This window comes from Podarcis muralis, chromosome 4, assembly GCF_964188315.1.
Source record: "Podarcis muralis chromosome 4, rPodMur119.hap1.1, whole genome shotgun sequence".
Taxonomy (NCBI): Eukaryota; Metazoa; Chordata; class Lepidosauria; order Squamata; family Lacertidae; genus Podarcis; species Podarcis muralis.
Window position 1 is genome coordinate 6,259,395 of NC_135658.1, and position 23,527 is coordinate 6,282,921.

At 47.0% G+C, this 23,527-nt stretch overlaps 1 protein-coding gene across 1 annotated transcript; it reads right to left on the bottom strand.

Moving 5' to 3' along the window:
• Positions 1 to 4,578: 4,578 nt before the first annotated feature.
• LOC114595499 (secreted frizzled-related protein 2-like) lies at positions 4,579 to 14,849 on the bottom strand. Its single transcript, XM_077926839.1, has 4 exons — positions 14,427 to 14,849; positions 9,350 to 9,864; positions 7,988 to 8,065; positions 4,579 to 5,823 (listed from the first exon to the last, which is right to left on the bottom strand). The coding sequence occupies exons 2-4, from the start codon at positions 9,855 to 9,857 to the stop codon at positions 5,513 to 5,515; spliced, it is 897 nt and encodes a 298-aa protein (XP_077782965.1). The 5' UTR covers positions 9,858 to 9,864; positions 14,427 to 14,849; the 3' UTR covers positions 4,579 to 5,512.
• Positions 14,850 to 23,527: the final 8,678 nt, after the last annotated feature.

Below are 23,527 nucleotides of genomic sequence, written 5' to 3' on the forward strand. Positions count from 1 at the left end.
CACCAGAATTCAAAAGCTTCCATTCTTCGGCGATCAGCCTTCTTCATGGTCCAGCTCTCACTTCCTTACATCACTACCGATATAGATAGGTGCGTCTTTTGAATTTGGTACCCACACCAACTCTTCAGGGTGGGGATAGTTCAGTAACATCAGTGCCAGCCCTCATTGGACAGATATAGTTCACCATAAGGTGGTCATTCAGCATGTGAAACTGAAGAGGCAACTATTATATGGCGGTCATTTTATCATCAGAAGGGAATGGGTAGCGGGGATCCAAAAAGACGAAGAAATAACCTCATGCGTTTTGCAAAGAACTTTTCGGGCTAGGATCTGTGTGGGGCACTTTAATAGAATGAGTAATAAACCAAAGGGAATTGGTTTCCTCACGGATTCTGAGCTCTGGGAGTGAGTGACCAAGGACCAGTGGGGTGTAGTGGTTAGAGCAGGGGTAGGCAACCTAAGGCCCAGGGGCCAGATGCGGCCCAATCGCCTTCTCAATCCGGCCCACGGACAGTCTGGGAATCAGCATGTTTTTATATGAGAAGAATGTGCACTTTTATTTAAAATGCATCTCTGGGTTATTTGTGGGGCATAGGACTTCGTCCTCCCCCCCCCAAATATAGTCTGGCCCCCCCACATGGTCTGAGGAATAGTGGACCGGCCCACGGCTGAAAAAGGTTGCTGACCCCTGGGTTAGAGTGTCGGACTAAGACTTTGGAGAGACCAGGGTTCAAATTCCCATTAGACCACTTGAAGCTCGCTTGGTGGGACGTTGGGGGCCATTTGCTGCCTCTCAGCCTGCCCTACCTCACAGGGTTGTTGTAGGGATTAAATGAGGAGGGGGAGAATCGTTCAGGCCATCTTTGGAGAAAAAGGCGATGCAGCAAATGAATAAAAATGCTTCTTTTCCTCTCTGCCTCACCTGAAACAACAGAGGCAGCGCTACCGCCAGGATGCTGAGGACACAGGTGGGGGGGGAGAGAGGCAGTTCTTACCTGCTCAGTCGTGTCCCACCTGGAGGCTGGGATGCAGAGCCCCTCTTGACTCCCCTAGGCGTCTGGGGCGAGAGGCCGAGTGGAGCAGCATCCCTCCTGCCCAGAGCCATAAATGATGGATGCTGTCACCTAAGCCGCCTCTTGGGTTTCGCTTCGCACCTGCCGTCATCCTGGCACAGGTGACAAGGCAGAGGGAGCTCTGCTTCCGAGGGAAAGGTGGAGGCCCTTAAAGCCTCTGCAGAAGCAAATAAGCCGCTTCACAGGGTTACAGGGAGGGGAAAAGGAGGGGAGCTATATCTATGAACCTTTGCATGAAGGGTGGCTCAATAAGAATAATAATTTATTATTTGTACCCCGCCCATCTGGCCGGGTTTCCCCAGCCACTCTGGGCGGCTTCCAACAAAGATTAAAAATACATTAAAATGTCACACATTAAAAACTTCCCTGAACAGGGCTGCCTTCAGATGTTTTCTAAAAGTCAGGTAATTGTTTATTTCCTTGACATCTGATGGGAGGGCGTTCCACAGGGCGGGCGCCATTACCGAGAAGGCCCTCTGCCTGGTTCCCTGTAACTTTGCTTCTTGCAGGGAGGGAACTGGCAGAAGCCCCTTGGAACTGGACCTCAGTGTCTGGGCAGAACGATGGGGGTGGAGTTACAGATGGGTAGCCGTGTTGGTCTGCCATAGTCAAAACAAAAAAAAAAATTCCTTCCAGTAGCACCTTAAAGACCAACTAAGTTAGTTCTTGGTATGAGCTTTCGTGTGCATGCACACTTCTTCAGATACCATTCTTCAGATGGGGGTGGAGACACTCTGTCAGGTATACTGGACCGAGGCAGTTTAGGGCTTTCAAGGTCAACACCAACACTTTGAATTGTGCTCAGAAACATACTGGGAACCAGTGTAGGTCTTTCAAGACCGGTGTTATGTGGTCTCGGCAGCTACTCCCCGTGACCAGGCCACCTGCCGCATTCTGGATGAGTTGGTAGTTTCCGGGTCACCTTCAAAGTAGCCCCATGTAGAGCGCATGGCAGTAGTCCAAGAAAGATAAAAAGAACATGCACCACTCTGGCGAGACTGTCTGCGGGCAGGTAGGGTCTTAGCCTGTGTACCAGGTGGAGCTGCCCTGGACACATAATTGACCTGTGCCTCCATGGACAGCTGTGAGTCCAGAATGACTCCCAGGCGTGCCAATGCGTTCCAGCAACGGAGCGAGCCCTTTTTGCATCTATGTTCTTGATTAGGAGATTTTCAAAAACCAAATTCCTCAGCGCCCAAGAGCATAACTGGGAACACGTCGAAACAAATCTCATTTCACCTTGATTGTTTCGGTTCCCTTTGAGAGGGGCCAGTTTCTCCCACCCGCAGGTCTGGGCTTGACCTGCTTCCTTTCAGTGGCTCTGAGGCCGAGATTAGCCCAGGCTGTGCATTTAGCCGGAACGCTGCGAGGAAAGGAGCTGAGCCTGTTGAACATCCGCCCTCCTATTCAACTTGCACCACTATTGTTGCTACAGTGCTCCCTTGGGTTAAGTACTTAATTTGTACTTGACCTGAAACTGTTCTTAACCTGAAGCACCACTTTTGCTAATGGGGCCTCCTGCTGTTGCCGCGCTGCTGGAGCACGATTTCTGTTCTCATCCTGAAGCAAAGTTCTTAACCCAAAGTACTATTTCTGGGTTAGCGGAGTCTGTAACCTGAAGTGTATGTAACCTGAGGTACCACTGTATTTCTTAAATTTGCCGGTGGCATCATTTTGCCCATGCTCAAGAACCACCACCAATGTTGTGGTGGCAAATGCCATCAGTTTTGCAGGCTGGCTCACCGTCTCAGATTCCTTAAAAGACCCAGGCTGGCAGTGTAGCGGATAAGAGTGTCAGGCTGGGACCTGGGAGAGACCCGGGTTCAAGTCCCCTCCCTTGGCCATGAAGCTCGATGGGTGAGCTTCGGGCACCAGTCACTGCCTTCTCTCAGCCTCATGGACCTCACAGAGTTGTCGTAGGGATTGAATCAGGTGCCGGGGAAAGAACTATGTGTAGCACCTCCTCGGAGGAAAAGGTGGGATATAAATAGAATAAACAAATAATAAATAAGTAAGAGGAGCTCCGTGGAAGAAGAGGTGCTTTATGAACAGCCCCTGCCCAAGATGTTAACCTGAGAGAGACACTTATTTGACTTGTAGAACATGTGTGCCTCTGAGTATGTGCAGAGTGCCTTTCCCCCTCATCTCTGAGCTAACCAGAGCCTGCTCCTCCCCTTTCTCTCAATACACGTCTGAGTCCCTTTCTGCTGAGGCCCTGTCCGACTTGAGCTTCCCTCCCGGCCAGAAACCAAGAAGGAAGCAAGAAAAAAGCACACCAAGTGGAAATGTAAAGAAAAAGAGGGTACCTTTTATCACATGTGGTGGACCTGCCCCAAGGTGAAAGACTTCTAGGAGAAGATTTATAATGAATTGAAAAAAATGTTGAAATATACATTTATTAAGAAACCAGAGGCCTTTCTTCTTGGAATAACAGGTCTGGAAATGCCCAAGAAAGATGTTAGATTGTTTTTGTATGCCACAACTGCAGCTAGAATTTTGTTAGCTAAGAATTGGAAAACACAAGAAGTTCCAACAGTGGAGGAATGGCAGATGAAGATGATGGACTTTTCGGAGCTGGCCGACCTGACGGGAAGAGTCCGCGACCAGAAGGAGGAGGAGTACCAGGAGGAATGGATGAAATTCAACGACTATTTAGTTAAATATGCTAAGATAACTTAATTGGAAAAACTTGCAAATACCGGAAAGGCCTAGGATTTAAATATGTGATGTTAGAGAATAATATGTTTAAAGTTAAAATGTAAAGGAAGAAAGATGTTAAGTGATTAAGTTAATTTTATGAGAAAATTGGGTTTGGAAAACCGTCACAATGAAATACCCTGAAATTCAGCTAGGGGGATTTGAGGAAGTCACTTAACAATGTTACCAAGATTGGATTAAGTACAGCTAAAATGTATGTTTGTTTGTTGAAAAATTCTGGAAAATCAGTAAAAAATTTAGAAGAAAAAAAAGCACACCAAGAACTCAGGCCAATATAAGTTTCAGTAGTGGGAGTGGCCCCTACTCGCAAATTAATAGTCAATTGTAACAAAAACTAATCCATTCAAAAGTATGTATTCTGACAAGGATTACAAACTCAAATAGAGATTACAAACTCTAACAGAGATTAGAAACTCAAACTCATAAAATATGTATAACACCATAATTCGTTACAGAATTAGAGATAAGAGTTTATGAGCAGAGATAAGTTCATGTTAGTCCATAGTCAGATTCGATGTGAAGGTCTGAGTTTCAATCATTGAGGAGAAGTCAGAAGTCAGTTATGGATCAGAAACCAGGACAGGGCTCTGTTTCGACGTATTCACCTTCATCAGCTAATTTTTTTAAGGGTCGTGTAAGTTTGAAGACTTTCGGATAAATATATCCTGTTATTTTCTATGTTTCTCAGAGATAACAACTACGTGTGGCCTGAGTTCTTGGTGTGCTTTTTTCTTGGTATATTTAATAACAAGAACTCCAATTTATTTAACGTTAGAAACCAAGAAGGAACGTTCACAAACGACCGTATATTTATTGATTCATGTGTTAAAACAAACGTTTTAGTGGATAAACAAGCCACAAAATGCGAACACGCAGTATAAAATGCTGGATTTCGGGAGAAATATCACACCCACCCACCCCAGTAGTCTACAAATTTGAGGCTGGGGAGGAACAAATATCTGTAGCCCTGCCGTTTCCACGCAGAGGTAAATTCTAATCCGGATGGAAGTTTGGAATGGTGGCACCTTAGAGCTGGAGACTGGCTAGCAAGAGAGGCCTTTTGGCTAGGAAAGGAAGTTGCTTTTGTGCCTGAAACTGAGCATAATTTCTGCTCTTCTGCCTCTGCCAAGTTGCATCTGGGTAGAAATATTGGAACTATTATCCAATATTAGATACAGTGGTACCTCGCAAGACGAATGCCTCGCAAGACAAAAAACTCGCTAGACGAAAGGGTTTTTTGTTTTTTGAGATGCTTCGCAAGACGGAAACGTCTTGCAAGTTTGTTTCCTTTTTCTTAACACCGTTAATACAGTTGCGACTTGACTTCGAGGAGCAACTCATAGAACGTGGTGTGGTAGCCTTTTTTGAGGTTTTTAAAGACTTTGGTGATTTTTGAAGCTTTTCCAAAACTTTCCCGACACCGTGCTTCGCAAGACAAAAAAAATCGCAAGACGACAAAACTCGCGGAACGAATTAATTTCCTCTTGCGAGGCACCACTGTACCATATCCTAACACCACCTGGAGAGAGTGTGGGGCACGCCAGAAGCCCGGCTAAATCTAAATGCATTGTCTGGCTTGAACCATAGACGTGCAAAGTTGGAAGGGACCCCACAAGGTCATCCATCCCAACCCCCCGTTATGCAGGAATTCCGCAGCAGAAGCTAAATCGCAGAACCTGGTGACGGGGGGGGGGGGGAGGAGGAAATGCCGCCGCCTCTGCTTAACACTGCATTTTCCGCACGGCCCTGGTGAACTTCTTCAGCTCCTTCTCCCCCCGCCGCCACCTCCTGACCCAGGAGAGGACGAGCCGGCCAGCTACCCTGTGCCCCATGGCAAGGACCACGGACCCAGGCCCTGCCGCCGTCACTTCCTCGCAGGAGCAGGCCTCTCCGTCGGTCAGCCACAGGACCGGCTTCTTCAGCTCTTCCTCCGACCAGCCGTCCTGCCTGTAAAGGGTGCGCCCCCGGAGGTCAGGGGTCACTTGGAGGTCCCCGTCGATGGCAGATGAAGATTTGATGCTCATTTTTAAGGCTGCGGAAGACAGGGAGAAGCGGGGGGGGGGGGGGGGGAGAGAGAGACAGGGTTAGTGGGAAGGCTCCTCTGCAAGTTGGGTTTTTTCCCTCTCCTGTTTTGCCCACCTCGCTCCCTGCCGTCAAGGGCTGCCCCTGCAATTCCTGTACCCATAGCTGTCAATTTTTCCCTTTTCTTGTGAGGAATCCTATTCAGAATAAGGGAATTTCCCTTAAAAAGAGGGGAAAGTTGACAGCTATGCCTGTACCATTTCCAGTGGCCATTGGCTAGGACTCCCCCCCCCCAACCCCGACTCCGTATGCCTCTTCACCAGGGCTGGATTTCGGTTTGATGATGCCCTAAGCTCCTGAAGGTAATGGGGCCCTTTATATGGCCAGCTGTCCTTTGTCAACAACAAAATTGTCGCTGCTTTTTGTGTTGAATATATGCTATATGGTCATTTATGGACCCAATAGGTATCTAAAGCCATTTCCACATAACAAAATAGGCATTTTATCAAAGTGATTGTGGAACTGAAATACAGTTAGGAAGAAGTACATTAATAGTGAAATAATTATTAAGCTCTAACTTAAAATGATTTTTTATTCACAACAAACTTAATAATGCAAACACATTGGCATTTGGCGATAACAAAAGTTCCTTTAGAAACACAATTTGCAAAGACTCCTAATCTAGTCTCTAGAATCTTGCTATAACATGAAATAATAATAGCTGAAAATATATGATGCAAACTACTAATAATTATAAATAGCAGAAGGTAAAGGTAAAGGGGCCCCTGACCATTAGGTCCAGTCGTGACAGACTCTGGGGTTGCGGCGCTCATCTCACTTTACTGGCCGAGGGAGCCAGTGTACAACTTCCGGGTCATGTGGCCAGCATGACTAAGCCGCTTCTGGAGAACCAGAGCAGCGCACGGAAACGCTGTTTACCTTCCCGCTGGAGCAGTACCTATTTATCTACTTGCACTTCATGCTTTCGAACTGCTAGGTTGGCAGGAGCAGGGACCGAGCAACGGGCGCTCACCCTGTTGCGGGGATTCGAACCGCCGACCTTCTGATCGGCAAGTCCTAGGCTCTGTGGTTTAACCCACAGCATGTAGGCACCCTTTATATAGAAATGAGCAAACCAGTGATATTTTAGGGAGCAGGCGAGCAGGCGGGGCCCATGACTTCCATCATAGGAGCCTACACAACACAAAACACTGTTGCTGTATGTAGCTTTTATTTTATTTGTTTTTTATCTTATATTTTGGAAAGGTACATGCAGGTTTCCCCCCCTTTACATTTTTTGGGGGCCCCCAAGAGAGTGGAGCCCTAAGCTATAGCTTGTTATCCGGCACTGCTCCTCATAGAATTACAAGGTTGGGAGGGACCCAAAGGTCATTTAGTCCCACCCCCCCGCAATGCACGAACCATGGCTAATTTGGGGCAGGCAGGCAGGGTTGTAGATGCTGATTATATTCACATTCGTGACGTGAAACACAGCAGTATCATTCCATCCACTGTTGCATTTCAAGCTGCGTTTGCACAGAGAGGTGTTTTCTGTTACTTATTTATCTATCAATCAAATATACTACCAGCCCTCTAAAGATCTCAGGGCAGTTCACATCAGAAGGGGGGGTGGGGTATGCCTTCACCAAACGTGCAGGACTTTTTTGGGGTGGCCTCCACCCCAACCTCTCCCCACCCGCCCGATGTTCACGAAGCTGTCAAATGCACCAGCATAATGGCTGTTAGGGGGTGTCTACATGATGGCTTACCCCGTATCCAGTTTTGTAATCGGTTTGACGGGGGGTGGGGTGGGAGTGGGAACCATAAAAAAGCAGCACTAGCCAAGAAACTACAAAACCCATACGGATTTGGCCGAACGTCTTGCGAATGTGGCTTCAAAAATTAGATGCGGAATAATTGGTAATGGGAGCATATTCTGAGTCAATGCGCCAGTTGAGCAACATTCGCGAGCGCAATGAATGAATGGCCTTTCCTTCTTCTCTCCCCAGGCACTTCCCAAACCATTTCTGGGGATCCCCCAGTAATTTGGGGGTTGAAGGAGAAGAGAGGGAAGTGCCATTTCACTTGTGGGCGGTTTTCCATTCACTGGATTTTTTCTCCCCAGACATACAACACCACTTTTCCCCAGCCAGCACACAGAACGAGAGACTCACCAAAGTCCTGGCTGCAGACGTTCTCCAGGAATTCTTTCTCCCCAATCTCAGTATGTAGACAGGCCGCACACACTGTGTCTGGAGGAGCAAAGGAGATATATCCTAAATATACCCAGCTCCTTCAACCGTTCCTCATCAGGCTTGGGTCCCGGGCCCTTGGTTCATCTTGGTCGCCCTTCTCTGCACACCTTCCAGCTTCTCAACATCCTTCTTCAATTGAGGTGCTCAGAAATGGACGCTGCCTTTCCCAATTGAATCCCAGCATACATATGCTGATATCTGTCAGGGCAGGTACCCAATTGACCGGGTCTCACTGACGCACTGATTTATTTTATGTCTTGGGTTTCTGTTTTGTCTATTGCACTTGCTTAAGGAAATAATATGTCCAACCTGCCTCTCCAAGGAGCTCAAGCACGCAGTTCTTCCCCCTCCTCGTTTAAAACCCCAACAACAACTGGGCTGAGAGAAGCCAGCTGTTGTAAACAAAAATCTGCCCTTTTCCCCTTATGGGGTATCCAAGAGCCCATATAGAGTCCTTACATTAGGTTCCCTATTGGTAGGAGAAAATAACAGAGGCCAAGCAGAGAATATTGAGAAGCAAAGCGGCTAGTAAGCCTGATCTTTCTTGATCTGTTGCAACAGGGTCCTCACTCACCACACGCAGGAGGGAGGAGGGACCCAGAACCCAGATGTATCCGCCCTTATATAGACATTTTAAATTGCCCGCCCTGGAGTTCAAGACCACCCCCCAGATACATCATACCTACATCACAGAAAAGGTGGTCTACAGCAGAAATCTGAGTGCCTTGTTTATCTCGTCTGACAGGTTTACCTGTTAATCCTCACTTGATTGGATACCCTGGGGAGCCTGGCCAGTCTTTTGTAATGACAAATACTTCGTTCCTGAGCCAGGTCACAGGCTCACACCCTATTCATATCTTAAATGTGCCCTTAAGACAGGATTTGTGAAGGAAAAGACAATGGAGAGGCTTTTCCATTTTCCTTTGACCTTGCAGAGAATACATTTGGTCAGTTTGGGAATCAAAAATGGTTTCAGGTCGGTCTTCCTGTGCTGATCTATGTACGTGCTTGGTTGTTACACGTAAGAACATTTAACATATATCTAAGACCTCAAAATTCCTATCACACAGCGAAGTGTGCCCAAGGGAACTTCATGGCCGAGGCAGGGTGTGTTATTCGAACCCATGTCTCCCAAGTCCTTGTCCAACCCTCTGAGGGAAGCAATGAGGGGGGAAAGGCAACTCAGAGGGAAGGGAGAACTGGGCTGCTTGTGCCCCGTGCCCTGTACCTCCCTGGGGACTTTCCCGCCCCGGCCACCCGGCCCGCGCATCTCTCGCCTACCTTCTTTTGGGAGCCGCACCCTGTCGGCCGGGCCGGCCGGCGGGACGCAGAGCTCGTTCCCCCGGGGGAAGCGGCTGCAGTTGAGCATCTCCGGCCAGGGGAAGCCGAAGGCGGCCATGACGGGGGTGCAGCCGTCCCGGACGGCCTCGCAGAGGGAGCGGCAGGGGAAGATGGGCTCGTCCAGCTCGCTGATGCAGACTGGGGCGAAGAGGGAGCAGAGGAACTTCTTGGTGTCTCGGTGGCACTGCTTGGTGAGGAGGGGCACCCAGGAGGCGGCCTGCTGCAGCGCCTCCTTCATGGTCTCGTGGCCCAGGAGGTTGGGCAAGCGCATCTCGCTGTAGCCCACGCCGTGGCACAGGCTCATGCTGCTGGGCACCGGCTTGCAGCTGCTGCGGCGGCTGCTCAGCTGGGCCAGCTGGTAGGCGAAGGAGGGCGAGGAGGAGCAGGAGGAGGGGAAGGAGCAGCTCCAGGCGGCCAGGAGGAGAGCAAGTGGGATCGGGGCCTCCATCAGGAGCCTGGAGGGGAAAGAGAGAACTACAGTGGTACCTTGGTTCTCAAACGCCTTGGTACTCAAACGCCGGAAACCCGGAAGGAAGAGTTCCCTCCACCACAAAAGAACAGAAAAGAAAACAAATCACCTCACATACAAAGAAATTTTCGCATATAAAATAAAATTATTCCATATATCGGGACTTCCGTCATCCTCAATAGGGGTCCATCATTATCTTGTTGACTGCATAATTGCATGTTTTTTAACTTATTGTTAATTGTCCACATTCTTGGTAGAACATATCATTGCAGAAGTTATTCAAAACATGTCAAAGATTTTATCTGAGAACAATGTTCTTTTAAATATAATTTGAATCAATCCCATTCTTTGTTAAATTCTTGGTTTGTCTGATTCCTAATTTTCCCTGTCCTCTTTGCCAAGTCTATATATTCAAATAAGTTCGCCTGCCATTCCAGTTTAGTTGGTATTTTATCTCCCTTCCACCGTCTAGCTATTAACATTCTCGCAACAGCAGTTGCGTACATAAATACCTTTCTTAATTCTTTCGCTATGTCTGCAGCAATAATACCTAACGAGAAGGCTCCCAGCTTTTTGATTTGAACGTTTTTGAATGCTCATTAGAGATGATTTCCCAAAAGTTTTTAAAAATCTTTATTACATTTCCACCACATGTGATACATTGTTCCCTCTGATTCTTTACATCTGCAGCAAAGATTTGAGATGGTTTTATACATTTTCGCCAGTTTGCTTGGTGTAATGTACCATCGGTAGAACATCTTCATAGAATTTTCTTTTAAAGTATAGCAAGCCATAAACTTTAAGTCATTTCTCCAAAGCTTTTCCCAAGAGGCCATTCATAATAATTAGTATTATGAGATGATTACACCTGCCGTTATCTATTAAACGACTCTGAGGGTGCGATCGAGGCACTGCCTGAAGCACAAAGCAGCCACACCAGGGGCTAAGCAAGGAGGAGCAGGGTTGTGGAAAGTAAACTTGAAATTTACAGATTGCATATTATTGAGAGGGGAGGCGGGTGGCGCAGTGGGTTAAACCACAGAGCCTAGGACTTGCTGATCAGAAGGTGAGCGGTTTGAATCCCCGCGACAGGGTGAGCTCCCGTTGCTCGGTCCCTGCTCCTGCCAACCTTGCAGTTCAAAAGCACATGAAAGTGCAAGTAGATAAATAGGTACCACTCCGGCAGGAAGGCAAACAGTGTTTCCGTGCGCTGCTCTGGTTTGCCAGAAGCGGCTTAGTCCTGCTGGCCACATGACCCAGAAGCTGTACGCCGGCTCCCTCGGCCAATAAAGCAAGATGAGCGCTGCAACCCCAGAGTCGGTCACGACTGGACCTAATGGTCAGGGGTCCCTTTACCTTTATATTATTGAGAGAGAATTATATGAAAATGATGTATAGATGGTATATATCACCGGTTAAATTGGCAAAAATGTATAAAAAAGAAAGAGTGTTGGAAGTGCAAAGCAGAAGGTACGTTTTATCATTTGTGGTGGGATTGCAAAAAGGTAAAAGCTTATTGGGAAATGATATATAATGAGTTGAAGAAAATGTTGAAAATAACGTTTGTAAAAAAAACCAGAAGCCTTTCTACTAGGTATCTTAGGCCAAGATATACTGATGGAAAAGAGGACATTATTTATGTATGCCACTACAGCTGCGAGAATGTTAATTGCAGAAAATTGGAAGACCGGAGAAATACCAGCTAAAGAACAATGGCAAGAGAAGTTGATGAACTATGCAGAACTGGCAAAAATGACAGAAAAACTAAGAGAAAAAGACAACAGTGACTTTGACAAAGAATGGGAACCATTTATATTATATTTGCAGAAACAAAGAAAGTCTATAGACTTGATGGCAGGATTTAAATAAACATTCACATCATTCGTATTAGAAAATGTGTAGAAGATAGAGAAACAATATGGTGTACTTATTTTCATCTTTATGTTTTTAGGTTTGATGTTATTGTATAAATATGTTATTAGCATTATTTTCTTTTAGGAGGGAGCAAAGTGGGTGAAAGGGGAAACAAACCAGAAGCGGAAGTTGGGGGGAGCCCAGGAGGGGAGGGAGGAAGGAATGCATAGCAAATGTTAGGAATAGGAGATGTGTGTAATGAATGAAAAAGAAAAATGAATAAATTTTTAAAAAAGCAAGGAGGAGCAGGGAAGGAGCGTTGGTGCAACTGTCACCAACCCACATCCGAAGATGCCTGATTAGGTTTTCACATAGGCAAATATAGCCAGGTCTCTGATGCCATGGCACTTACAGAAAAGGGCTTGGGTTCAAGAAGCAGGGGACGACTGGCGTTGGTGTGCTATTCTAGACATGGGGAGCAGGGAGAAAGAAGGAACAGGAAGAAGACAAAGTGGGTTCAGCAAAACAGGGGAGTGGAGTCAGGCAGAAATGCCACTGGGAGAGGACAATGTGCTACTAGAAGGCGGGGAGAGTTAAATATTTGGCATACAGTGGATATTTCAGGCATTGTTTTCCAGGCTTGTTACCTTTTCTTCCTTCCTCTCGCCCAGGCTTCCTCAACCTCAGCCCTCCAGATGTTTTGAGACTACAATTCCCATCATCCCTGACTGCTGGTCCTGCTAGCTAGGGGTCATGGGAGTTGTAGGCCAAAAACATCTGGAGGGCGAAGGTTGAGAAAGCCTGCTCTGGCCAGTTGGTTAGAGCCTGGTGCTGATAAGACCAAGGTTGCAGGTTCGATTCCCATATGGGACAGCTGCATATTCCTGCATTGCAGGGGGCTGGACTAGATGATCCTCAGGGTCCCCTCCAACTCTGAAATTCTATGTGTTGCTCCATAAGAGAACCATAACATATGGTTCCCTAAGCCCAACATTCATAATAATAATAATAATAATAATAATAATAATTTGTATCCCGCCCTCCCCTGTCAAAGCTGGCTCAGAGGGGCTAACATCATATAAAAACACGATATACATAAAAACCAACAAATAATTGATTAAAATGCATCCCAAAATTATTTCAAATAAATTAAAATTAAAATTAGACTGGACAAATGGCCATCCTCAAGTTAAAATTGAAAGCGGTTAATACTCGCCAGGACCAACTATTTCCACTGATATTATAAGGACCTGTGAGCAGGCTGGGAAACCTCCTTCATGCTTGTTCTTATACAAAGAAACAAATGAGTCAGACTGAACCCTGACCAAAGGCCTGGCGGAACAGTTCTGTCTTGCAGACCCTGCAAAAAGATGTCAAATCTTGCGGGGCCCTGGTCTCTTGTAAGAGAGCGTTCCACCAGGCCGGGGCCACGACCGAAAAGGCCCTGGCTCCGGTCAAGGCTAGTCTAATTTCCCTGGGTATCAGGATCTTCAGGGTGTTGTTATTTGTAGACCGTAAGGTCCTCCGTGGGACATACCAGGAGAGGCGGTCCCGTAGGTACGAGGGTCCTAGGCCGTATAGAGCTTTAAAGGTTAAAGTAAAGGTAAAGGTACCCCTGCCCGTACGGGCCAGTCTTGACAGACTCTGGGGTTGTGCGCCCATCTCACTCAAGAGGCCGGGAGCCAGCGCTGTCCGGAGACACTTCCGGGTCACGTGGCCAGCGTGACAAGCTGCATCTGGCGAGCCAGCGCAGCACACGGAACGCCGTTTACCTTCCCGCTGGTAAGCGGTCCCTATTTATCTACTTGCACCCGGGGGTGCTTTCGAACTGCTAGGTTGGCAGGCGTTAAAAGGTTAAAACCAGCACCTTAAACCTGATCCTGTACTCCACTGGGAGCCAGTGCAGCTGGTATAGGACCGGGTGAATGTGATCCTGCAGCAAAGACCCCGTAAGGAGTCTGGCTGCGACATTCTGCACCCGCTGGAGTTTCTGGGTCAGTTTCAAGGGCAGCCCCACGTAGAGTGAGTTACAATAGTCAAGCCTGGAGGTGACCTTCACGTGGATCACCGTGGTGAGCTCAGGGCGAGAGAGATAAGGGACCAACTGCTTAGCTTGGCAGAGATGGGAAAATGCCGCCTTTGTTATAGCTGCAATCTGCGCCTCCATAGAAAGGGAGGTGTCAAAGATTACACCCAAACTTTTGACGGAAGGTGCTGGCACTCAGTGGCGTAGCGTGGGGGTGCAGGGGGGGCCGGCCGCACCGGGCGCAACATCTGGGGTTAGGGCAAATCCACGGGTTAGGGGGCGCAAATTACTTGCCTTGCCCCGGGTGCTGACAACCCATGCTACGCCACTGCTGGCACTAGTTGCGCCCCCGCAAGAGATGGGACATCGGTCCATTTGGCTCCGAATTGCCCACCCAGCCTGGCAGTGTCCCCCCCAGGGCTTTGTGGAGAGGGAGCATTCCCAGCCCTACCTGGAGAGGCGTGGGGTGGGGTTGGGGTGCGAACTTGCCTCCTCCTTCTGCAAGCCAAGCAGCTGCCCTGCCTCTGAGCCACAAACTCCTTTTCGGCAGCTCCGCAATTTGCGCCTGGTTCCACGCTCGCAAGCTTCCCCCCAGTCTGCTTCGGCCCTTTGCCCTCCGTCTGACTTTCACCCCCTTTGAGAAGAGCCTCCCCAAGATAAGGTTTTACCTGGCTGGGTCTGGCAGGGCAGGAAGCGCTCCGCAAGCCAGGATGTTTTCAGGTCCTCTGGAGAGGCGAGGCTGCAGCAGCAGCAGCCAGGGATGCGTTTGGTCTTGAATGAGCAAGACGGGGAAATTTAACTGCAGGGAATCCGGTGGGGCTCACAAAAGGGCTGTAAAAGACGGAGGGGGGGGGGGGAAACCCACACCACCCTGTAATTATACCTCAGTTCTCTCTCCAGAACAATAAACTTAGATCTGGAGGCTGTTTGTTCCCCCCACCCACCCAAACTTAGGTCCCCCTCCTTCTCCTCCTAGTTTTGGCTAAGGCACATATGCCATGCTAAATGGTTTAGCAAAAAAAACCCGCTACAGAGCAAAAGCCACTATCTCTCCCAGCCATCAGGGGAAAAAAGAGGTTGAAAACTTCAAGAGAAGAGAGGGAGGGAGACAATGCATTTCCTTAAAAGCCTAGATAAGGAGGAATTCGCTTCTCAAAAGCTGCCTCCTCTTGCCCCCGAGCACATTTAGTCTGCATACTTAGTCTGACATGTATCCCACTTCAGTGGGGCTTCCTCCCAGTTGAGCATGTCTAGGACCTCCGCCTTACAATCACTGTTTTTTCCTCTTTTCTCTTGCCAAGGTGCATAAGTCAATTAGCGAAATCTACGCCTGAGGGAAGTCCAACATCTGCATGAATAACAGCGAGGCCCAGAAGGGCTCCAAAAGGAGCTCTCCGAACCAAAGCATGGTCAAATGGCAAATGCAATTCAGTGCAAACAAGTTTAAAATGATGTGCGTGGGTGCAAAAAAATAAACAAATTCCTAATTTCACATATTGACTCACAGGGCCTGAACTGGTGGTGATAGACCAGGATCAGGAGTTTGGGTTCACAGCAGATTGCTCAGTGAAGATGTCAACCCAGTGAAACAGGCAAATTCCATGCTAGGGATAATTCGGAAAGACAATTAAAACTGCCGATAGCACAGTGCCATTGTGTGAGTCTGTTGTGCGACCGCATTTTGAGTACTGTGTACAGTTCTGGTTGCTTTGCCTCTAAAATATTATTGTAGAGTTGGAAAAGGTCCAGAAAGCGGTGTCCAAAATGATTAACAATAGAGTGACTCTCCTATGAAATGAAGTCTGCTTTGAGACTTTGCAGTTTAGAGGAAAGGCGAGCGTGAGACAACATGGCAAAGGTTTATGCAGTGGTGCCAGGCATGGAGGAAGTGGACAGAATAAAGTTGTTCCCCCTCTCTCATGTTGTAAATAAAAATATATGCCCTTTTCCCTTATGGGGTATCCAAGAGCCCATATAGAGTCCTTACATAGGTTCCCTATTGGTAGGAGAAAATAACAGAGGCCAACCAGAGAATATTGAGAAGCAAAGCAGCTAGTAAGCCTGATCTTTATTGATCTGTTGCAACAGGGTACTCCCTCACACGCAGGAGAGGAGGAGGACCCAGAAAGATGGTGTGCAAGAGCTTATAAAGACTTTTGAAATTCCCATTATCTAGATCAAGACCACCCCCAGAAACATTATTCATACATCACAGAAGGGGTGTAACCTAAGACCACCCCTCAGATACATCCCACCTACATCACAGAAATTTAAATGTTGTTTTTCTCTTGTTGTTGTTTATCTCCTGTCTGGCAAGTTACTTGATTGGATTGCCTGGGGAGCCTGGCCATTCTTTTGTAGTGGTAAAATACTTATTTCCTGGGCCAGGTCACAGGCTCACACCTTATTCAAACAGACATATCCTTGAGACAGGATTTGTGAGGAGAGAGACAATGGGGAGACTTTTCCAGTTTGACCTTGCAGAGACAACATTTGGTCAGTTTGGGAATCAAAATGGTTCCAGGTTGGCTTTCCTGTGCTGATCTATGTACGTGTGGTTATGAACGTTGCCATATATCTAAGACCATAAAATTCCTATCACATTCATAATACTGGAACCGGTGAACATTCGCTGACGCTGAATGTTGGGAAATCCAGCACAGATTAAAAAAAGGGACTTCTTCATGCAGCACAGGGTTAAACTGTGGAACTCTCTCCCACAGGAAACAGTGATGGCCACCAACCTGGATGGCTTTAAAAGAGGACTAAGCAAGTTAATGGTGAAGGCAGACAAGGGCTAGTGTTGTAAACAAAAATCTGCCCTTTTCCCCTTATGGGGTATCCAAGATCCCATATAGAGTCCTTATGTAGGTTCCCTATTGGTAGGAGAAAATAACAGAGGCCAACCAGAGAATATTGAGAAGCAGCTAGTAAGCCTGGTCTTTAGTGATCTGTTGCAACAGGGTCCTCACCACACGCAGGAGGGAGGAGGAACCCAGAATATTGGCGTGCAAGGCCTTATATAGACATTTTAAATTCCCTGCCCTGGAGCTTAAGACCACCCCTCCATACTTCATACATACATCACAGAAGGGGTGTAGCTCAAGATCACCCTCCCAGATACATCATACCTACATCACAGAAAAGGCGGTCTACAGCAGAAATCTGAGTGCTTTGTTTATCTCGTCTGACAGGTTACCTGTTTAATGGTCACTTGATTGGATTGCCTGGGGAGCCTGGCCAGTCTTTTGTAATGATAAATACTTAGTTCCTGAGCAGTCACAGGCTCACACTTATTCATATCTTAAATGTGCCCTTAAGACAGGATTTGTGAAGGAAAAGACAATGGGGAGGCTTTTCTATTTTCCTTTGACCTTGCAGAGAAAACATTTGCTCAGTATGGGAATCAAAATGGTTTCAGGTCAGTCTTGCTGTGTTGATCTATGTACGTGCTTGGTTGGTACACTTATGAACGTTTAATGTATATCTAAGACTTCAAAATTCCTATCACAGTATGTCTCTGAATATCATTTCCAGATGAGGAATATCGCAGGTGGGGAGAATAACCTTGCGCTGGAGTCTTGCTTGAATGTTTTCCCCAGGAATCAGGCTGGCCATGGTGAAAGCAGGATACTGAACTAGAAGGCCTCTTCTTGTATACTTAGGGTAATGCTTAAAAATGTGAGGACAATGTGCAGTGGAGAGGGAAGGTCAGTTAATTGGAATAAGGGCTAATGAACCTGTGTACATAAAGATTAAAGGACAAAGGGATTCATTAATGGAGAAAAAGAGGTGATACTTGCCATGTTTCGGTTCATCATCTTGAATCAACATCGAAGAATATGGCTGTCCTTTTCCAAACTATATGCAGTGGTACCTTGGTTACCTTGGTTCTCAAACGCCTTGGTTCCCAAACACCAAAAACCCAGAAGTAAGTGTTCCGGTTTTTGAACGTTTTTTGGAAGCTGAACATCCGACGCAGCTGTCGGCTATTGTTTCTGGGGTTCTCAAACGCCTTGGTTCCCAAACACCAAAAACCCAGAAGTAAGTGTTCCGGTTTTTGAACGTTTTTTGGAAGCTGAACATCCAACGCAGCTGTCGGCTATTGTTTCTGGGGCGCCTGCATCAATCAGAAGCTGCGCCTTAGTTTTCAAACATTTCGGAAGTCAAACGGACTTCTGGAACGGGTTAAGTTTGGTGCTTTTGTTTTTGAGGCTTTTTTGGTTAGTTTGCTTTTGCGGCTGTGGAACCCAGTTCAGCTACTGATTGTGTGACTGCAGAAATGGATAAAAGCCCCCCATCCAAACAATGACTATCATCAGTGCAGGTAAGGAAAAAAATAATTTTAATCTTTATCATCTACAATACTGTCTTATTTATTTTATAGTACCAAACATTGATTATTGCTTTCATTTTATGGATCAATGGTCTCGTTAGATAGTAAAATCCATGTTAAATTGCTGTTTTAGGGGTTGTTTTTTAAAGTCTGGAATGGAGCAGGGATAGGCAACCTAAGGCCCAGGGGCCGGATGCAGACCAATCGCCATCTCAATCCAGCCCGCGGACAGTCCGGGAATCAGCGTGTTTTTACATGAGTAGAATGTGTCCTTTTATTTAAAATGCATCTCTGGGTTATTTGTGGGGCAGAGGAATTTATTCATTTCCCCCCCCCCCAAATATAGTCCGGCCTCCCACATGGTCTGAGGGAAGGTGGACCGGCCTACAGCTGAAAAAGTTTGCTGACCCCTGAGTCTTGAAGGGTCTGCTTCCTTTGGTCTGTCCTGAAGCTTCACTGGATGATCTCACTGGGGCATGTCTTCCTGGGAGGAGGAGGCTGGTGCAACCTGAAACCCAAACATCACCTGGCCGAGAGCAATCTCTCAAGGCTGCCGCCCCCTCCCACATTCCACCCCAAGCATTTCCAGAGATGGAGGCAGCTCTCTCCTTCCAAGCATCCAAGGCTAAGACAACAAGGAGTCTTTTGACACATCTCTAGCCAGGCATTTTCACAAACATTCTGTACAGTGGTACCTCAAGTTAAGTACTTAATTCGTTCCGGAGGTCCGTACTTAACCTGAAACTGTTCTTAACCTGAAGCACCACTTCAGCTAATGGGGCCTCCTGCTGCCTCAGCGCTGCCAGAGCATGATTTCTGTTCTCATCCTGAAGCAAAGTTCTTAACTTGAAGCACTATTTCTGGGTTAGCGGAGTCTGTAACCTGAAGCGTATGTAACCTGAAGCGTATGTAAACTGAGGTACCACTGTACTGTTTTGAATGGTTGTTTGTTGGCATCGTGTACACAGTGCTGTACATTGCTCTGATATTTTATGAGATGGTGGTGCATAAATGCTTATAGGAAACCGCAGGAGGGGAGAGTATTGCTCTTGTGCTCGAATCCTGCTTGGATGCTTCTCATTGAGGCATCTGGTTGGCCACTGTGAGAACAGGATGCTGGACCAGGTGGGCCATTGGCCTCTCCTTATGTTCTTTTGGTGGCAAACACCTCTGTGGACAATTGAAGCGCATCTGACATGGACTGGAGTCCACGAAAGCTTGTGCTATAACGTCACACAGCCGTCCCAGTCTCCAAGGGGGAAGGGGCTCCAGGGTTCTGTTTCCTTTGGAAGAGGTCAGAAGAGACCTCCTTGTGTCTTTAGGATATGTGGTTTAACTGGCACATATATGCAACCTGAGCATAGGATGGAGGGGCTCACGGTGCTAGCACTCCCATAGGTTCCCCCTTGGTTTTCCAAATTCTACCACAGCGCTGTGATAAGAATTTTAAGGTCTTAGATATGTAATAAATGTTCATAAAAGTACCAAGCAAACACATACATAAATATATAAACCACATGTCTGAAAACCCTAGAGAAAAAAAGTCCTGAACAAATTGACCTCAATTATTTCCCTGCAAGGTCAAAGTGGGAAACCTGCCCATTGTCCTTTTCCTTCACAAATCCTGTCTTAAGGGCACATTTAAGATATGAATAGGGTGTGAGCCTGTGACCTCAGGAACCAAGTATTTGTCATTACAGAAGACTGGCCAGGCTCCCCAGGGTATCCAATCAAGTGAGCATTAACAGGTAAACCTGTCAGACGAGATAAACAAGACACTCAGATTTCTGCTGTAGACCACCTTTTCTGTGATGTAGGTATGATGTATCTGGGGGTGGTCTTGAACTCCAGGGCGGGCAATTAAAAATGTCTATATAAGGGTGGACCCACCTGGGTTCTCAGTTCCTCCTCCCTCCTGCGTGTCACTCAGATTTCTGCTGTAGACTGTCTTTTCTGTGATATAGGTATGATGTATCTGGGGTGGGGGTGGTCTTAGGTTACACCCCTTCTGTGATGTATGTATGAAGTATGGAGGGGTGGTCTTGAGCTCCAGGGCAGGGAATTTAAATTGTCTATATAAGGCCTTGCGCGCCATTGTTCTGGGTTCCTCCTTCCTCCTGCGTGTGGTGAGTGAGGTCCCTGTTGCAACAGTTTAATAAAGATCAGGCTTACTAGCTGCTTTGCTTCTCAATATTCTCTGGTTGGCCTCTGTTATTTTCTCCTACCAATAGAGAACCTACATAAGGACTCTATATGAGCTCTTGGATATCCCATAAGGGAAAAAAGGGTAGATTTTTGTTTACAACAGTGCAAGACATCTTGTGTCCTGCAGCTTCCAGCCTTCATCATCCAGTCTTTTTCCAGCTATCCTTCTTCCATCTACCAGCCAAGTGAAGGGAAAATGCCTACCCCCCCCCCCCGTTTCCCAGAGAGCCCCATCACTAGAGTTGCAGCTCTTGAAACCTGGCACATTCTTTGAGATGCGGATGACTCCATTAAGCTGGCCAGCCAAAGCCATCCCCTTAACAAAGGAACTGGTTTGGCAGGCTCCGCTGCCTTTCCTGCTGTTCTAGCCCTTGCTGGATGCAGGATCACAAGCCTGGAAGGGATCCAGGTGACACCCCCCCCCAAAAAAAAGAGCCTCCTGTAACAATAAATCTGTAAGTGCTTAAAGTGCCACTAGATGCTTTGTCATCTAAGTATGTGACTAAACACAGACCACAAAGCATCATGACCTTCCTCTTTTGCTTTTAGCTTCCAGCCAGAGGAAGAGTTCTGGAAAGCTTGCCTGCTGTTAAGTCATCTTTTGGTTTGTGCTAAGAGATTTTCCAGTTGGTTTTACAGGCATCGAGGATCCCTGGATTTAGTATTTTCCTGATGGACCAAGAGCTTATGTCAGGGGTAGGCAACCTAAGGCCCGGGGGCCGGATGCGGACCAGTCACCTTCTAAATCTGGCCCACGGACGGTCCGGGATTCAGCGTGTTTTTACATGAGTAGAATGTGTCCTTTTATTTAAAATGCATCTCTGGGTTATTTGTGGGGCATAGGAATTTGTGGTCTGAGGGATAGTGGACCGGCCCACGGCTGAAAAAGTTGCTGACCCCTGGCTTATATTGTTTCTTGCAATGCTGCCCCCAGTGTTGGACAATTGTACCAGGGCTATCAGCAGCCACACTTTTGTCTTCAATTCTTCTTCTCTGAAGATCACTCGTAGCCGAGTAAGATTGTCTTTGTTATAAGAATTTAAAGGTCTTATATATACAGTGGTACCTCGCAAGACGAATGCCTCGCAAGACAGAAAACTCGCCAGACGAAAGGGTTTTTTGTTTTTTGAGCTGCTTCGCAAGACGATTTTCCCTATGGGCTTGCTTCGCAAGACGGAAACGTCTTGCAAGTTTGTTTCCTTATTCTTAACACCGTTAATACAGTTGCGACTTGACTTCGAGGAGCAACTCATAGAACGCGGTGTGGTAGCCTTTTTTGAGGTTTTTAAAGACTTTGGTGATTTTTGAAGCTTTTCCAAAACTTTCCCGACACCGTGCTTCGCAAGACGAAAAAAATCGCAAGACGACAAAACTCGCGGAACGAATTAATTTCGTCTTGCGAGGCACCACTGTATAAAATAGATATTCATAAATGTACCAAGCAAACACATACAAATATGTAAACCACATGTCTGAAACCCACAGAAAAGTACTGAAACCATTTTCTCTCTCCCAAAATGACCTCAAATATTTCTCTGCAAGGTCGAAGGAAATGGGAAATCTCCCCATTGTCTCTGTGCTCACAAATCCTGCCTTAAGGGCACATTTAAGGTGTGAATAAGGTCAGCCAATGACCTGGATTCAGGAATTAAGTAGTTATAATAACAAAAGGGGACGCGGGTGGCGCTGTGGGTTAAACCACAGAGCCTAGGACTTGCCATGACGAGGTGAGCTCCTGTTGCTCAGTCCCTGCTCTCCTGCCAACCTAGCAGTTTGAAGGCACGTCAGAGTGCAAGTAGATAAATAGGTATACCACTCCGGCGGGAAGGTAAACGGCGTTTCCGTGCGTTGCTCTGGTTTGCCAGAAGCGGCTTAGTCATGCTGGCCAGATGACCCGGAAGCTGTACGCCGGCTCCCTCAGCCAATAAAGCGAGATGAGCGCCGCAACCCCAGAGTCGGTCACGACTGGACCTAATGGTCAGGGGTCCCTTTACCTTTAATAACAAAAGAGTGGCCAAAACCCAGATAATGCAATCAGACAGGAGATAAACAACACACTCAGGATTCTGTTTTAGACCGCCCTCTCTGATGTATGTATGATGTATTAGGGGAGGTGGTCCTGGGATACACCCCTTCTGTGATGTATGTATGATGTTTCTGGGGGTGGTCTGGAGTTTGAGGGTGGGCAATTTAAAAAGTATAAGGGCGGGCACACCTTTGTTCAGGGTCCCTCCCCCCTCCTGCGTGTGAGGGGAGCACCCTGTTGCAACAGCTTTAATAAAGATCAGGCTTACTAGCTGCTTTGCTTCTCAATATTCTCTAGTGAGTCTCTGTTATTTTCTCCTACTGATAGAGAACCTACAAAAGGACTCTGTATGGGCTCTTGGGTACCCCATATGGGAAAAGGAGCAGTTTTCCCCCTCATAGCATCTTCCATGAACATGGTCTTAACAATGAGTCGTAAGTGACTATGGAGGCCAATTCTGGATCCACACATCCTTCCACAGTGGGGACATAGGTTTCCGGGCAGGAGTTGATCCCGGTGTGGATTTGCCAAGCGTGCCTTCCTCTTAGCACGCTTCTCCCTTGCGTCCTGAGTTCGAGTGTCTTCAAAGCCCATGACACCTTTGGTCAAGGCTGTTCTCCAACTGGAGCCCTTGCAGGCAATTGTCAGCGTTTATACTACATTTTTTTAGATTTGCCTTGAATATGTGCTGTTGCCTCTGGTGGGACGACACCTGTCACAGCCATAGATAGCAAGCTCATCATCTATTACCCCACCAAAATTCCTCCGTAGAACAAAGGTTTCATGTGAATTCTGCCATAGCCAGATAGCAGCGGATATTTCTGCGTCTGAATCAGCCAAAGCAGGCGGTTTTAGTTCTATCCCCCCCAAAGGGGTGTTGTTCAATGTGACAGTAATGGAGATTTTTTCATCTACAGTGGTGCCTCGCAAGACGAAATTAATCCTTTCCGCGAGTCTCTTCGTCTTGCGGTTTTTTCCTCTTGCGAAGCACGGCTATTAGCGGCTTAGCGGCGCTTAGCGGCTATTAACAGCTTAGCGGCTTAGTGGCTATTAACAGCTTAGCGGCTTAGCGGCTATTAACGCCTTAGCAGCTTTAAGAAAAAGGAAACAAACTCGCAAGAACTCGCAAGACGTTTCGTCTTGCAAAGCAAGCCCATAGGGAAATTCGTCTTGCAGAACGACTAAAAAAACGGAAAACCCTT